Raw genomic sequence first — 18065 nt, 5'->3', positions numbered from 1 at the left:
ACAGATGGTACTGTAAGTTTTAGAGAGATCTCCAGTGGAAGTCAAGAGACCCTTGAGTGTCACACACAATCAACACTTCACACTGATCACCACTGGAGACTCGTCCCTATAGCAAGATGAGCTGACTAATGCAGCCCTTTGCAATACAATCAACTCTCAAGCTATCATATAATGTATCAGAATTATGCATTAGCCTATGACCGTTTAAAAACGCAGTACAATGCTAAATAAATAAATGTAAATGTGAACTATCATATACTGTGCTGCGGTGTTTGTTAAGGCTGTTTATGCTTTAGTACAGCTGCTTTGTCATGTTCTCACCTTTCACCTCTGCAAACTGTGACATTTCCATCCCTTCCTACACACACACGCAACTAGAAGGAAAAAAAACAGTTCAGCATATATTCGCCACCAGATGCCAGTCAAGAGTCAAAGAACTACATTAGAATCCCAAAACAATGAATAGACGGCAAATAGAATTGAACAGAGTTCTTTATTAGCTATTAAGCTGTTCTTCTCGATTACTTGTCATCCTAGTTGGTGTGAATATTGTTGGGGACAAAGACATTTCAGCCATCATTTACTTACCATAAACTCATTCCAAATCTGCTTGACATTATTTCTTGTGTGGAACACAAAAGGAGAAATTCTGAAGAATGTCCTAGTTCCTCATATCCATGCAATTACAATGAACAGGGACTGATATTCACAAGTGCACACCTATCCATCCATTCATCCATCCATCCATCCTGTGAATAAACATGATAAACTCTTCAGAAGTCAGCACAAGACATTCATGCTTTATTAAAAACACAACAAAGAGATATAAAACGAACATTTTTGCCTCACACATGTCGATATACAATCTTGGCAGGAATGTTTTACATGGTAGCACTTTGGCACAAGCAGCTGTGTTTACTATAGCTGTCTTTACTATGAAACAAATATCATTCAAATCTACAGTTTAGCAACAGTTAGAACATTTCCGATAGATTACTGTATATATAAATATGGAGAAAACGGTATTCAACATTAAAGTATCTGAGCAATATTTTGATCACAGCAACAAGGATTATGGAGGAAATACAAACATAAATTGATGTCGAATGTTATTGCACTATTCATTATGTACAGCAGAATGAAAGAATGGAAAAATGAAAGATTCCGCTGGAATGCTCCAAACTTGCCAAACATTCAATGAGTCTACAATCATTTTTTGAATGGAATTTGAAAACATGGCAGTGTACGCAAGGGTGAACCTCACGAAAGATGTCAAGAAACATCCAGGTCATGCGTCTACTCCAAATTCAAAAGAAAGGAAAGAAAGCCTATTTCTAGGGAAATTGCATTTTATTTTGAATTGAGACATTATTTTCATGACAGTCAGGAGCGTCTTTATTTCATTATCAACTACTGAAAGTAGGCACGATATTAAAACTATTAAACTATTAAAACTTAATAATTTCTATGTTAATGTTCTAAATTCTAAAACCTAGGAATAAAACATTTTTGATACTACAAGTCATTATAGGCATCAAAACATTGTAAACTTATTGTATAAATTACATTACGAAAAAAATGGATATTTAGAGATTTGCTGATGTTTACATTTAACAGTGTTATTAACATTTAGTGTTTAAATAGTGTTTTTAAAAAATATAACTTTAGGTAAGCATTAAAAACAATAAAGGTAACCCAATAACTGATATATAGTATAGTGCATCCATAATTTAAATTGTAAAGTATTTTTAAAGTGCAATAGCAAGTGTCGGTAATGGTAGCATTCACTACCAAGAAAAAAAATAAAAAAAATATTGGGTTCTGGGCAATTTTGTCATAAAAATAATGTAACAATGCATGACGTCTTAATGGTCGATTTGGGGTAAAATATGACCCAGGCATTTCTCCATGAGATTCACCTGTAAAATCCACCTTTGTCCCAGCAGCTTCATAAAAAAAATCCCTATCTCTGTCTGTGGTTCTGCTGATCACCTGATTTATCTTTGTCACGCCATCCGTCTGCACACTTCCTGTGCCCATTAACCTCTGCTGATTACACTCTGGATATTTCTTCCCTCAATCTTCCTCTCTCTGGTTGAATTGCACTGATTGGCACCTCAGTTTCTCCAGGTAATTAGCTGCATCCACTCAAGATGTGCGGAAGACTCCGAGTGCGCCGGTGTTCCCGCACAGGCATCTGTTTTTCTGCCACACGTAGCTGCTTATTAGCTCCTTTCATAATCGGGCACAAATTAGAAAATATTTACACACTCAAAAGTGTGCCGGCGCAAGTAGTTCAGCCAGTGAGAAAATGAAATATAGATATATTGGCCCAAGAATCTACGTAAAATGCAAAGATGATGTGTGATGTTAAAGGTGACCTGTGCATGCGTGTTTGGGTATTACGGCGTACGGCGCAGCTTGCCAACCACTCGCTCGCTCTGTCCCTCGAGTGTGAGAGCACAGAGACTCATGTTCCTGGGTAAATTTCATCAAGAAATGTCCAGATGATGTTTCAAGACAAAATATAGAAGAAAAGACTAAATATGATATTTTACATACAGCAAGTGAAGTCTGTTTTAAGGCCAATTTTTTTTTTTTCTGCATAGTGACAATCCTCAAATTCTCAGTCTACTCATAATTGCATTTATAAATGTACTATATAACTTCGGTAAATAAGTTAAAGCATTTTTTAGGGTAACAAGAGATTTAGGAATGAGAAAATAATGTCTCGATGCAATAAATCTCCATTCATATTGTCTCAATTTAATGTAATTTATATGAATTGTATTTTATGTAAAATTTAATGTATATTTTATTGTTTAGAGTTTTGGGTGAAAAATGATCCAGACATTTCTTTTTAGGAAATTCACCCTCTTTTTACGTCCACATCTTCCATTCCAGGCAAGGAAAAACTGCTTTGAATGATCACTGGCTGATTATTAAGTATTACACCACACACTTACATTAACGTGTTCCTGATTTCAGTTGATTATTATTGTAACTACATAATATGCTACTGCTAACTGATGTGGAAAGTAAAAATGTGCATCCCCAGTGACGGACCCGGGGGGGTTCAGACGTGAACATAGAGCTGTGTTTGAGGGAGAGGATAAAATACTGCTCTGGGATCAGAGGTGGACATTTATCTGTGGTGTAGGAGAGGGGGAGAGGGCTGGTCTGGGTTCAACGCCTCTGCTTTTCATGAACGAAAGCAGTTGGTCAGGGATCTCGGCCAGGACATCCTTGGCCAGTCGGGCCATGCTGAGCACCTGGTTCCCGGATCGGTCGATGTAGTCCCGGAACGGCACAAACTAAATCAGAGACACAGAGATGAATCTCATGAAAAATGTCTTTCTGACTTTACTATAAAAAAAAAAAAAAAAACTATAATAAATAAAATATATGATATAATTGAATATGATATTTAACAATAATACATATTTAACAATTATAAATAAAAAATATAAATAAATAAATATCATAATAATACTTAATCTAAAATATCTAATAAATAATATAATTCCCCCCAAAAATTGTAATGTTATATTTTTATTAAATGACATTGTTGTAATTATTATTTTGCCTAACATGATTTAAATGATTAAAATGAGAAAAATGTATAATGTTAAATTTACTCAGAGCCAAATAGACTTTTTCAATGATGTAAATTTAAACCGTAACAATAATAATAATCTCGAATAGGTAACATTATGTACCTGGACAATGTCTCTCTCAGCAACACGTCCCCTGGAGGACACCCTAACCTCATCTCCATCCAACTCCTCCATAGCTGTTACATCAACAAGAGAATAGTTACATCACATATCTTATTCTTGTTTTGAGACCATCTCTGTTTCTGCAGTGCCATAATCTCACCATCGAATTCAGCAGGGCCGACTCCCACGATTATGATTGACATGGGCAGGGACGCCGCCTGAAAAAAGGAGAGGTAGTATGTGATCGGTGCCCTGCTAAAAAGATGATTGTATTTAAAGAACATCATGAAGGTCTAACAAGCAAAAAACGACTCACGGTGACCACGGCTTCTCTAGTCTGCACCATGTCGGAAATGACACCGTCTGTGATGATCAGCAACACAAAGTACTGAGAGCCATCGGTCACCTCTGATGCGGACCTGAGGATTTACAGTACAGTTAGACTTAAGAGCATCTATATTCAAGCAAAAAAAAAAAAAAAGACTTCTCAGAAACTAAAAATGCTTCCAGGGAGAAGGATTTAATATGTCTGGCTGCAATAAAACAAGTGCACTGCTACGCGGTTGCTATGGTATTATGGGTGATTGCAAACTGGACCAAGTCAAAACAAGTCTCTATGATATTCTGATTCCTTGAAATGGGTTTTTGAGTAATGCACACACACAAATACTATAATACGTATTATTATTAATCAATAATGAATAATACTTATTCATACTTAATAATTTGGAGATTATGGTTTCGTGTTACAGCATATCACTGGAAATATCCGATGAAATCCTCCTTATTTTATCTAAGCCCTTTTCTCAGCTTTTTTTTTTATTAAGTCTGTCGTCTGTTCCTTCCAGTCCATTGACCCTAATAACCACCTCCAGATATTGTCTCATTCACGAGTCACGACACGCAAGAAGTGGCGAGCCCAGAGATGAGACTCATACCAAGTTGAAAAGTTGACCACTTCAGCAGCGGGCGATCAATATATGCCTCTTAAAACACTTCTGCCGTTCTGGGAGTTTGGTTTTCTTTAGATTGAGAGATTTAGCTGGATCTGAAGAAGCCTTGAAACTGACAAGGGCAATTAAAAGCTTCTTCACGTGTGTGAAACGTTTAGGTTTTTGGCCATGTTGTGTGATGTACTGATATGACACGATATACGTGACATTTGAAGCAGATCAGAGATCAAGTTTTCAACTTCAAGTTTAAAGAATACTAATTATCCATGGTTTTCTGCTTTATTTTAGCAGGATTTGATGACACAAATCACCCTTATTATGTCATGACTTTCTGTGCAAAACATTTTTAATAAATGATCACAATTTTTGTAGCTCAGTTTCAATAAATAATGGGTGACTGGAGAGGCCGCTTTGTGCTGTGAACGCTGCCTGCATAGTACATCAAAGTTCCAGCAAGCAAGAAAAATCCTGTTTTCCATGATATGTCCTTTTTACAAAATTTCTGCATGGTAAACATCAGACCTCGGCTGCATCTGAGCAGCAGGTACACTGTGTGAAGTGTTATTCAAGCACAGGATTCTGGAGGAGTCTTCGGAGAGCGTGTGTGCGCGTAAGTGCATTTGTGTGGAGCGAGAGGACAGGCTTTAGAGTGAATAACAAGTGGATAGTGACAGGAAGGAGTTCAGCTCACAGGGGAGACAGAAAAAAGACCAGGGCATAGAGACAGAAAGAGAGCTCAACCTCGTGTCAATTGCAGGTGGACTGTTTAGCTTACTGTGCCACCTGGTTGATGACAGGGGAAAAGTTGGTGGGGCCGTAGAGCTGCACTTTACGAAGACAGTCATAGTACGCCTCCAGCACGCCTTCGATGCCGACGCAGTTTGCATTCTCACAGTCGGAGTTCTACGAGGTCAGAATGCACATGCAACACAAGTTCATATATAATACATGAGGATTTATGTAGTGTATAGAAGAGAAAATAAAACATTTTGTGTTCCATCATAGGAAAAATAAGTCATACCGGTTTGGAACGACATGAGTGCAAGTAAATGATTTTCATCTGAATTTTCACTAATCATTAACCATCCAACATTACTGTGGAGTTGTGTGTGCATTTTTAATGATGGCTCTTTTTGAGCCGTTACTCACCAGGGGAAAAACATGAGAGATCTTGCCATCAGGAGGGAGTTTAGCTCCAAAGCCATAGGCAGGGAAGAGTTTGTCACTGTCATAATCCTGGACGATTTCCCCTACGGCTTTAAGGGCCATTGCGTACGTGTTCAGCTGATACGGGTTCATGTAGTGGAGCGATGTCGGCTGTGATGGATTTCCTGCATTCAGGTATCAGTCAATACAAGTTTAGACACAAGTGCAAAGACATTGAGGCCAAATTCTAAATCTAAAATGGACATGTGATCTTTGCATGCCACACAAACACAAATGGTTGTATTTCAGTCAATGAAGATGGTCTTACCATTAGAGGCGGTGAAGTCTATTGCTACAGTGAAGTTCAGCTGTGTTCTGTTTCAACATGGAAGAGTCACAGTCAAAAGATGTAACCAATGCAGTATATAATCATATGGGTACTTGACATGATTTGCTAATTTACATGTTTCCAAATTTTGGGGTCTGTAAGAAATTAATAGTTTTATTCAGCAAGGGTGGATTACATTTATCAAAAGTGACAGTAAAGACATTTCTAATGTTACAAAAAAAATCATTCAAAATAAGTCTATTCATCAAAGAATCTTGACATTAATCATAATACCAAATGTTTTATGGTATTAGAAAAATATTAGAATGATTTCTGAAGGACACTGAAGACTGGAGTAATGATGCTGAAAATTCAGCTTTGCATCACAGGAATAATTTACATTTAAAAAAAAATTTGTAGTAATTCAAATTTGTATTTTTGACCAAATAAAAGCAGCCTTAGTGAGCATTAGAGACTTGACCACTAGTGAAAATGCTTATTTTTTCGTTCTCCCCCTCATATAACAAATATTAGTTAGTAAGAGCTGTGAGAGTAAACCTCACTCTCCGGCCTCAGGAAGAGGCTTCAGTCTTTAGCATCCTTTTTAGTGCGCCTGCTTCCCATGCCTCCCATGCCTCATCACGCCCCAGATGTGCGTTTCCCGAATGCATTGTTAACCAACTATGGTCGCAAGTTCCATCGTTATCAGCATAGTTCAACGAGTCGGTATTTCCCAAAATCATATTCCAATGAACAGCATCGCAAAGTTGTCTGGTTGGAACGACAGCTCTCGACCTGTGGTTAGAAGCATAGTTTCTTGTTTGCATGACATGTCCTCATCCCAGTGCCACAGAGATGGCTGCAGGGTCATCAGCCAGGGACCACCCTTCACTAATGTTTCGCTCCTTTAATCCCGGAACATCTCAAGGTGGCGGCACAGCGAGAAGGGACATATCCCAACCGCTCCCTACAGCCAGCTCTAGGATCCTTGCTTTCCCCATGCTCTAATCCTTCCTCCGAAGCTAAAGCCAAAAGCTCCCTTGTTCTGCCTCTTCTGCCAGGTCTTTGAGAGCCTTCCTCAGGTTTGAGTGACTACAGAAATCGCTGGGTAGATGTTCCAGAGTAGCCTCTACAATCCACTTCCAGCTAAATAAGCAAGCTGACATCCAGTACAATTCTATATCTTTTATTTCGAATATACACAAATTTCATTTACGTCTTTTAGTCTGTCAAAAGATTTAAGCAGTGCTTTTGAAGAGTGCGCATGTGCATACATGCTCTAGTACGTAAGAAAGAGCCTATGACTGAATCTGGATATGAAGCAAAATAACTGAGAAAAATGAGAATTTCACAACTGCTAGTTCAGCAGCGAGTCCCCTTTTGTGTTAATAACAGCAGCAGTTGAGCTGACATGAACAAAGTCTGATCCATATTATCCATGCTTCGAAGGAAGCAAGACATCTGACCTTTAGTACAAAGGAATTCACATGCTCTATGTCACACATTTGATTAGTAACCTAGAAATAGTTCAGAATCCAAATATTACATTTTTTTCTGAATTGCTAAAACACATTTCTCTAAACCATCACTCACTTTCTCAAAACCTTCAACACAAAACCAAATCTTCAAACTACATTCAGAGAACATCTGACTCAGACTCAGCCTTGACAACACTCTCCACACCTGGCTCTTTCTCGTCGTCCTCCTCTTCCTCCTCGTCCACCACCTCTTACACACGCACTTTTCCTCCTCTCCTTTTCAGATTGTTTCCATCTATTGTTCGTATCAACATTCAGTGCATCTGTGCCACCTACAGTATGCACTCTGAACTGGCTTATTTTGCACAGCTGAGTTGATCACATTAGAAATAAGTGTTAACAGTTTTGAGTCGATGTGTGAAAACGATAACAACTGTGTTTTAGTTGCGTTTAACTTTTTCCTGCCTGTGTTTAGCGGTTTGCAACACAAGTGCATCACAGTGCGATATGTGTTAAGTGAGAATGTGTTTCGAGTTTTGCAAAAAGAGTGCATGAGATTTGCAAATGGTGTCTAACTGCCTGAACTTGTTGAAGGATTTACAGAAAGAGTGATTTATTCAACAAATTGGTTTAGGCTATGTTGAGAATTTGGTTCAGAGAATACGGTTTAGTGTTTTAACAATTCAGAAAAACTGTACATAGATTTCCATTCATTTAATTCATTTCATTTAAAATATTAATACTTTATTTCCATGTTTACATTCAATAGATTTTCAATGTGGACTCTTTTAACTTTTGGATGCCAATTATATACAAATTTATAATAGACAAAAAACAATTATATTCATGCATATTTATATTGCTAATTAAAGTACACTAGTAGAATATGCTGAAACTTTGAGAGAATTCAGACTTCTACTTAAACTTACATTTCTATGATGCAAAATTCTGAGCAAGTTATCAAAATGCTTCTAACCTGGACATATAATATAAATAAATAAATATTCTTGTTTTATATATATATATATATATATATATATATATATATATATATATATACACAGTACATCATTATGTTTTTTATCAAGTCAATGCATAATTAAAGGTTTAGTTGTAATTAAAAGGCAAGCATATGGTATGACATACTGGTAAACTGAATCATTGCCTTGATTTCAGTTGTTTTGAAATGAGTATGTGATGTTTGCTTTAGCAAAAATGTTTCTACATTTTTATTAGAGCTGTCAATTGATTAAAAATGGGCTCCTCACTTATTTTTTGCTATCTGCTCTCAGTAAGCATGGATTGGTGATGCAGTTTTCCATTATAAAACATGAAGGTTTTACTTCAAGCTTGAATGGCTTTCCATTTTTAGCATTTTATTTAAAATAATCATTAAATTACCAGCCTTAATTTTTTTTTGATCCGTCAAACTATTTGACTATTACTGGGATACATGCCACAAAAAACGTATATTCCTATAGTGCATTTCATTAATATTTGTATCAGTATTCAACACACATGCTGATAATGCCTGAAAAAAAATGATGGTAACTAAACTGTTCTGAAAGCTCAATGACAATAAGATCCACTTCTAGTTTATTGGTATTGTCTCGAACGCAAGATATTCAGATTGACTAACTATAATTCCACAAATGCTTCACATGCATGCCCGATTCAGCTGCTCTCTAACCAGTTAATCTGTATCTTTCTCCAGACTAATTTATCCAGGGACTTTTTAAGGGGCACTCACCCGCCCCGAATGAAGTCCACAAATGTGTACTCCGATTCCACTTTGAAGGACAAAAGTGTTACCTAGAGAGAATGAAAAAAAGAAAGAGAGAGGATAGATAATGGAAGTCATTATGAAAATAAATCAGAAGAGGAGAGCGCTTGACAGGTAATTCATTCACACGTACCGTGCCAGAGTTGACGTATTTCTTTTTCCGGCCTTTCTTCTTAGGATTCAGAACCTGAAAGAAACAAAAAGACACCCATCAAGCATGGCTGAAAGGAATATGACATATTACTGAAGTGTCCTCATATGTTTGTTTTTTTCTTTTATGATTCATGAAACATTTTTGGCACTTTCATGAATACAGCCCTCGTCCCATTACTTTTTAAGAGGCATTAGAGGAACATGTTTAGAACTAATAGATATGTTAGATAAAATAGTATCTAACAAAAAATAATCCTGACATGAAAAGTAGCTAGTTTTCAACACATTAAATGTCTGTATTCCTCCTCTTAGCCTGTCTTCACCTTTTTGGTTGTATCTAACAATGAAAATCCAGAAAAAATTAACTCCCCCAATATTTAGCTGTGTCCCACATTTTCAGCACAACCCTGTAAATGCCTAATATATACATAAACAATAATAAAAATAAAAAAAATCTTAATATTTCTCACTATTTTTGTTCTTTAAACCAGTCAAAATAACTAAAATGTGTTAAAGTGTTGTGTTTTGCCAGAACTCACAAATCAATTAATCTAAATTAATTTGTCAAAAAATTATGTTTTTACCTCATAAACATTGAATTGGCTCTGTCCACGAGACAGCTCTCTATAGCTGGTTGTAAACTCGCCGATGAAGTCATGACTGAAGAAAAATGAAAGCGTTTACTCATCTGAGGAATATTTAATGAACATTGCATGAGCATGCAGAGAAGAAATTATTTTGGCTAATGAAAATTTGACTTGAGTTATTCTTGTTATGCAGGGTAATTTATGTGTTCGTAAACAGAATATGTACTACCCACAAGGGGAACACAAGCCATGAAGAACAACGTACCTTCCATCTCTGTCCCAGTCATAAACATCAATCTTCACTGTTCTGGAGAGATCACAAACAAATCAAACCTCACAGCAAGTCAATATCTAAAATTAAGAGCAGACGGCCTGAATTTTCTCAAAAGGTCAGAGTATAACAGGAGCCTGGTGAGTCCACAGAGCCAGTCCAAAATAACACCAGCACTGGCCGCTGTCTCACTCCAGCTGACTGCTGGGATTATTCCCACTGCCACAGTGACACAGCTGCCTGTTTCCACAGCTCACGGAACCAGCGGCGCTTCGTTTCAACACCTCAGAGCTCGGTACACAAGTCTGAGGGATGCTTTAAAGGTGCAACAAAAAATATATTCCTCTCAAAAATCATACACTCCTATCAAATAAGGTCAAAGATTATTTAAATGTTGGGGACATTGATACAAAGGAACTGGCTGTCAGAATGCACCCAATAATACACAATACTGATCTTTATTCATATCATATATTTACTGTATTAGGGCTGTCAAAATTATGCACAAACAAAAATTGAAATATGCTCAATGCTTTTTTTTCTAATTCTAGTAAAGAATTCTAATAAAGTTCCTGCAAGGACTTCAGATGAAGCAAGATCTGAATCAATTCTATAAATCCTAATCATTTGTTAACAAACAAGTATTCCTCACTTCAATGAGCTCTTTCTTTCTGCCTTAAAATTAATACAATGTTTAAATTAATATATTATTGGCTAACTGTGTGATTTGTATATGTACATTTCTGAAATACATAACTTGGACACAGTCACCTCTGATAACAGATCACTCTAAATTGTAACGTAGACATGCATTTTCTGTAAAGCTGCTTTGAAACAATATGTATTGTGAAAAGCGCTATACAAATAAATGTGAATTGAATTGAAAATGTGAATTATTTTTCAACATTGTTAGTGCATTTATTTAACGTTCTGTTCTGTGTGATTTCAACAAGCTGTATTTCTCATTAAATGAAGAAAGACATTCTGTATGGATAATATATTTATTAATCAAACCCAGATGAAAAGTTAAACTAAAGTAATAAAAGCATTATTTGTGTGGTGAAACAAACAACTGATCTAAAATGAAAAAAAAAAAACATCTAGAATTGAATGCTTTCAGTTTTTTATGCAGTTGTATCTGAGTAAAGAGCACACAAATGACTTATTATTAAAAAGGAACTAAATGTGTTGACTAGGAAAAACATTGAGTTTTGTGACATTATGAGTGACAGCCAAAATATTTTTAAACAGGAATATTTACATGTTTAGTGAAATGAGTGAATATTTAATAACCAGTATTTTATTTGGAATAACATGCATCAATTAGTAGTTCACAGAAAGACCGGGAACATGTATTAAGACAGGTCGATATTGTTTTCACATCATCTTAAAGTAGGGTTATACTCTTCGTCAAGGTTTTAAAGAGCCTCACCTGTCATAGTCTCCATTACAGAGAGCTCGCACTGGGATGGTGAAGGGCTGCCACACAGGGTTCAAAGTATTCTTTACCACCTCTGTTTTGTGACAGATAGTGAACCTACAAAAGAGACAAATCAAAAAGGAAATCTTATTTAAAGGCTTGCTATGACAGCTGTATGGTTTTCTTTGAAGGAATATGTTTGAAAATGAATACCAACCAACTACAAGGGAGCATCAATACAAGTGGTTAACATCAAGAGCAGCTCATGGTGGGCATGAAGAGCCTCTTGGGTTTCACAAAACTACCATCCATAACCCTCTGTTTTCAGTCAATTGAGCTAACACTTAGGGATCATTTTGTGTTTTATGGGTTTTTATGTTAAGTCTGAAAACATTACGCTAATACCATGTACTAAGCTGGCATGAAATTATGAAGAAAGAAGTGATAAATCTTTGTTTTTACCGTGCTCCTTCTAGAACAGTTTCCTAAAAAGATACAACCTTAAGTTCTGTTTTGCTGTTTATTAATCCCGAAATATGCTCTGATTGGTTGAGATTTTCTTGCTTTAAACATGATTTAACTGTCAATGACAACAACAAAAAAAAAAAAAACGTTTTACCTGATATGACCCTTACAATGACTTTTGTTAATGTGATATAATGTAGTTGTTTGGCTGATCATTTTTACAGGAATGGCCATAACCAAGGTTTGGAAATTAGTGAGGTCTGGGGTATTTTGTCAACCTTTTATGGGTACCTAAGAGCATCTTGCAGGTTAGAAGACCCAACAAGTCAATGTATAGAAAAATAATGTAGGAACTAGATTTTCTTTTAAAAAAACGTATAAATATGCTACAGTGGCTTCTGGAGTCGTTTTTGTGAGAAAATTTTACTTGCGTGACGGGCGTGACGTAGCACGAGGGAGAGCGGACGATTCAAACAACAGGGAAAAATGGATTGCAATGACATTTCGGACGCTGAGGAAATTGTTGACGGACCACAGCCATACAATTATGAGCCTGCTAGGCTGCCAAGAGAGCAGGGACAGGCCAGGATTAATGTTAGACAGAACATATTGGAACTTACAATAACAGAAACTAAGCTTTGATCAGGCGTTTGTCATGCTCATTAATATCCGCCCAGACTAACGTTACGTGATATAACTTAGCGGTTTCTCATCGAGAGACAGAGAGATATTTATTCCTGATACATTTTTTGTTCCATAGGTGCTAGTGTGGGAAATGCGAGGCAATGTTTACAGCTGAGGAAAGTCAGTGTTGCAGTGTTGCAGGGAGGTGGATGCATACTGGGCCTTAGTGGAAAATGCCAAACTTCCATGGTTGCAGTTAGTGTTACTGTGCAATAGAAAGCATCCTGACCAGCTGTGCTACAGTGTGGTATGAGAGCTGCTCTGTTGCAGAGCGCAAGGCATTGCAGCGGGTAGTGACATCCAGAGGAAACGCTGTCTGCATCGAGCTCGCAACATCCTTAAGGACCCCTCTCACCCAGCCCATAGACTGTTTTCTCTCCTGCCCTCCGGCAGGCGTTTCAGGTGCCTCCGGACCAGGACCAGCAGACTAAAGAACAGTTTTTTTCCTAGAGCTGTCTCTTTATTGAACTCTAACCCTTGTTGATCACACTGCCCTCATATACTGCTAGACTTTCCTCTCCCTCCTCACATCTGCCTTCATTTGTTATTTGCAATACTGTAATGTTCATTTGCACTGCTGGATGTTTATTACAGTAACAACTGTTTACATATGTATCTTGCACTACTTTATCTTAACTGGAATATGCTCAATTGCACTGCCGACTGTTTATTTACAGTACCAACTGTTTATATGTGCATTTTGCAATATTTCGCATAATTCCACTGCACTTTTATTTGGACAGTTTCTGTCCATACTTTATATGCACTATTTTAAATCCATTGTTATATTGCTCATCTTAGCCTAATTTATCATTGTGTATATCTATCTGAAAAATTCTTGCTGCTATTGCACTTGCTGATATTGCACTTCTGGTTAGACCTAAGCTGCATTTCGTTGCCTTGTACATGTACTTGTGCAATGACAATAAAGTTGAATTGAATTGAATTGAATTGAATACTTGTTCTACAGATCTGTGTACTGTTGTTATTATTCTACTGTTTAGATACTGTTTCTTACAGACAATGTCATGATCAAGTTTTAGTTTGGAATATGAAAAATGTACAGAGGTCTGGACCTCGGTGACCTCTTAGCTTGCTAGGGTCATGGCTAGGGTCAAACTTCACCACTGGCAAAATAGGCTTCCAATAAAACTTGGCTGCCTATACAGTATAAAGTCGAAATCGGTGCTACCTGACTAGAGAAAACAGAGGGGAAAAGGCTGTTGGCTTCCCTTTGGGCCAAATAGTTAGGGAAAACTTCAATCAATATCATATCAACTTCATATCAATGCACTGGTTATGTTGCAGTCGAAGGCCACTCCCACCAGTCTGCTATGGATACACTTACAAGAGTCAAATACCGCCTTGCTCTAGTAGGAAATACTCCTTTGCAAACTTTTAGTCATAATGGTGTCGACATGTATTGTTCCCAGGTGTAAGAATTCAAAGAGTAAACTTTTAGCGGGAGTGAGTTACTTTTGGTTTCCAGTGAAGGATGCGGAAAGTTATAAGTAGTGGCTAAAGGCTGCAAAGAATCATAAATATTGAGAGAATACTGCTAAAGAAAATCTGAAAAATGTCTGTGTTTGTAGGATGACCATGGACACAGTGTTTTAGGCCAAATGGGGGTGGAAAACTGACACAAAAAAAACACTGTCATTCAGTCAGTTCTGCCCAAAGCAAAATGCCATCCGGTACAGGTAAGAAAGCTGTTGCCATAGTGTTCCATTTCTACCATAGTGCTGTTTAAAGAGTTGACATAGTATGATAAAGTTTTCAGTGATAATCCAACACTTGCAATAAACCTACACTTGCAATTTGTTCTATTAATAACCCTCTGTTGATCCGACAGTGGGCGGGGATACAAAAATGCGGAAGCATAATCCGTAGTTTTAACGAAAGCCCTGGAGCTGTCACATTTTTTGCAGACAAATTAATGTAAATTTCTTGGTCCAGGTAACACAGAGAACAAGTAAACATTGTTATTTTACATTTACTATCGACATTGTAACAATACAAGGTGGGTTAAAAAATGGTTACACTTTCTATTTTAGTTTTTATCATACCTGGTAAGGGCACATTGTTAAGATGATGCTCATTAGTTATAGGAAGCACACTGAATACTCCTTTAAGCACTCATACTCACGTGCCATCTTCATTGCTGCGGTAAAACACCAGGAAGGGGTCGGACTTCCCGAAGAAATCCTTTTTATCCAACTTGTTAGCACAGAGTTGCATGGTTGCAATGTCCTGTTATAAAAAACTTTGATTACTTTGGGATAGATGGGAATAGAATATTCCTAGAGTTACCAAAAACAAACAAGATGCACAAACAAGCAAACAAAGCACATGCACTCCTGACTCTGAGTCTTCGAGACTGGCACTATTATATCCAACAATGCATTTTAATTGCTGGCTTCAGTTAACATCTCTCCAGAGCAGGAGTTCAGGACACAACAAAGGCAAAATACTAGGACAAGAAATCATTTCCACAGAGAGGACACACTTGTGTTAGAGGAGAACAGCAATTTATTCATACATATTAATGCTGAGCGGAGGTCTCCAGTGTTTAGCTATTTATTGGTGCTGTTCTCTTCAGAATACCAGATCTCTGGGGAGACCCTCAAGACCAGGAGGGAAGTCACACATGCAACAGATTTAATTGGATCTTGATAGAGAGAGAGAGAGAGAGAGAGAGAGAGAGAGAGAGAGTGTCTAGGGAGAACTCGAGGAACTACGGTGACACACTGGACAGACAGCTCATCTGCCTTTTAAAACGGTCCGTCCCTCTTGGGGAGGAAGAAGCTGTATTTGAGGTGAACTGTCACGGCTTTCTGCCAAACACTCCCTGTAGCTACATACTATTACAAGGACACAGAGGGACGAAATTGTATATATATACATAATTTGTGCCATCTGAAATGAGATTTACGTGGTTTTATGGACTGGCCCAAGGCACTAACAGCCAAATTGTGAGTTGAATGACTGAAAAAAGATGGACAGGGTATTAACATGGATGGGACAAAATAGTGAGCCAAATGCTGCACTTGGCATGATTTTGCGGTCTTACATTGATCGTCGTAAATCTTCAAGGGTGGAGGATTAAATGTGTGCGGGGGAATCTCATAAAATTATGTCCAGGTCACATTTCACCATATCTTCTTTCTTTCTTTCTTTATTGTTTTTATAAAGAAAATAAAGATATACTACCGTTCAAAAGTTTGGGCTCTGTAAAAAAATTATTATGTTTTTATTAAAAATTACTAATGTTAAAATGTGATTTATTCCTGAGATGCAAAGCTGAATTTTCAGTATAATTTATCCAGTCTTCAGTGTCACGTGATCCTTCAGAAATCATTTTTATATGCTGATTTGCTGCTCAAGAAACATTTCTTATTATTATCAATGTTGAAAACAGTTGTGCTGCTTAATATTTGTTTGTGGAAACCGTAATATATATACTTTTTAGGATTCTTCGATGAATAGAAAGTTCAAAAGAACAGCAAATATTTGAAATAGAAATCTTTTGTAAACTTATAAATGTATTTAATGTAATTTAATGCATCCTTGCTGACACCAAACAGTGTAAACTGTATATATATATGATCATTCTAATTTCTGTAAAATCATATATTTACTGTATTTTTATTTAAAATTAAAATGTTATTTTATTTATTTATTTTGCATTTTAAATGTGCAAAATATATAAATATATATATATATATATATATATATTTACATTTTATTTATTAGATTTTTTCAGCAGTAATGTGAATAAGGGAAGGAAATGTGCTAATTACAATTTTTTTTTAAAGGCTGTAATGCAAAACTTTCTGTTAATAGTTTAATTTAATAGTTTAAAAAATATATAAAAAGTAAATTAAAGTGCACCAGTTCTCCCATTATTTATGAATACTTTAATATATGACAAAAAAATATCATCTATTATTTATTTTATTTTATTTTAGTTTAGATTTTGCATTGCAGTAATGTGAATTGGGTAAGGAAATCTGATAATTACATAAACATTTTGTAATGCAAAACAAATTTTAATGGTACTACAAGCTTTCTTTCCATTAAACAAAATGTAATTATTTTTTTTATTTTTATTTTGTCTTTAGATTTTGAGATTAAATATGCCACGTAAAGAAATATGATGCATTATTGACAGGTTTCATAAGATCCACCTGCTCCTTCATGAGTGACTACAGAGACATCCACGGTGGATTAACTTGAAAATCTAGATATTATTTTGCTTTTTCTGTCTCTCAGTACCTAACATTAGCACAAAAAAAAAGGCACTTCACCTCTGATATTTAAATACAATGCTTTAGGCATTCAGCTTGATGAAAGACAGTAGACGATGTGTGTGTGTGTGCATGTGTGTTAGTTTTGTACTGACCCGACAATTGCTGAGTTCCTCAGCTGTGAAGATAATGTTCCCGCATTTCTTCCCTGGAATGCCCCTGAGAAAAGATAGATAAATGCTTTTAAACTTTCAATAAAATGTGGGCTAACGGTTTAAAGACAAGAGTTCAAGTAAAACCCTCGTGAAGACTGGCAGAGTTATAAGCACTCTGCGAGCCCACTCAAAATCAGGACAAATAAGACGACTCCATTTTTGTGTGCTTTTCACAGAGTTGCTGGAGCGTTTTTTTGCTGCTAAGAGCTTTCTGCAGAACAATTCGATTGCACTGGCGGTAATGGTGGGCCACTTCAGGCGCTGAATAGCCCACATCGAACCTCTGAAAAGAACATGATTCACCTGAAAAGAGGGAAAGTGTAGAGAATGAGGGGGAAAAGGTGATGAGGGTTAGCTAGAAAAAAAAAAGATTAAAGGCTGAGGGTGAGGACTGAAAGACTGAGGGAAAGGACAGAGATTCAGTGAGGGAAAGTGATGGAACATTATAAACACAAAGACAGACACTGTACGCACATTGATTTTGGATCTTAATACATGAAGTTCGAAAACTAATTAATTTAAACTGAAATACCTCTGAATGAAAGAGGATATTTAATGAAAAAAATTTAGATTTAATCTCTAAATTGACTGGTTTGTGAAAACTAAGCAATGAAAA

At 36.6% G+C, this 18065-nt stretch overlaps 1 protein-coding gene across 1 annotated transcript in view; it reads right to left on the bottom strand.

Annotated features, from left to right (window-relative positions):
* Window positions 1-1444: 1444 nt before the first annotated feature.
* The window catches only part of cpne9 (copine family member IX), a 39276-nt gene continuing 22655 nt past the window's right edge, over window positions 1445-18065 (bottom strand). The window contains exons 7-20 of the mRNA XM_084429045.1: window positions 17390-17453; window positions 15134-15237; window positions 11851-11955; window positions 10413-10454; window positions 10145-10220; window positions 9541-9594; window positions 9375-9436; window positions 6147-6193; window positions 5822-6003; window positions 5448-5575; window positions 4036-4138; window positions 3880-3937; window positions 3720-3793; window positions 1445-3314 (exon numbers count right to left, since the gene is read on the bottom strand). Coding sequence (XP_084285171.1) covers window positions 3132-3314; window positions 3720-3793; window positions 3880-3937; window positions 4036-4138; window positions 5448-5575; window positions 5822-6003; window positions 6147-6193; window positions 9375-9436; window positions 9541-9594; window positions 10145-10220; window positions 10413-10454; window positions 11851-11955; window positions 15134-15237; window positions 17390-17453 — 1282 coding nt within the window. The 3' untranslated portion in view covers window positions 1445-3131. The remainder of the gene's footprint in view (window positions 3315-3719; window positions 3794-3879; window positions 3938-4035; window positions 4139-5447; window positions 5576-5821; window positions 6004-6146; window positions 6194-9374; window positions 9437-9540; window positions 9595-10144; window positions 10221-10412; window positions 10455-11850; window positions 11956-15133; window positions 15238-17389; window positions 17454-18065) is intronic.

This window comes from Rutilus rutilus (assembly GCF_951802725.1).
Source record: "Rutilus rutilus genome assembly, chromosome: 13".
Lineage (NCBI taxonomy): Eukaryota > Metazoa > Chordata > Actinopteri > Cypriniformes > Leuciscidae > Rutilus > Rutilus rutilus.
This window is presented reverse-complemented; position numbering and strand designations above follow the sequence as displayed.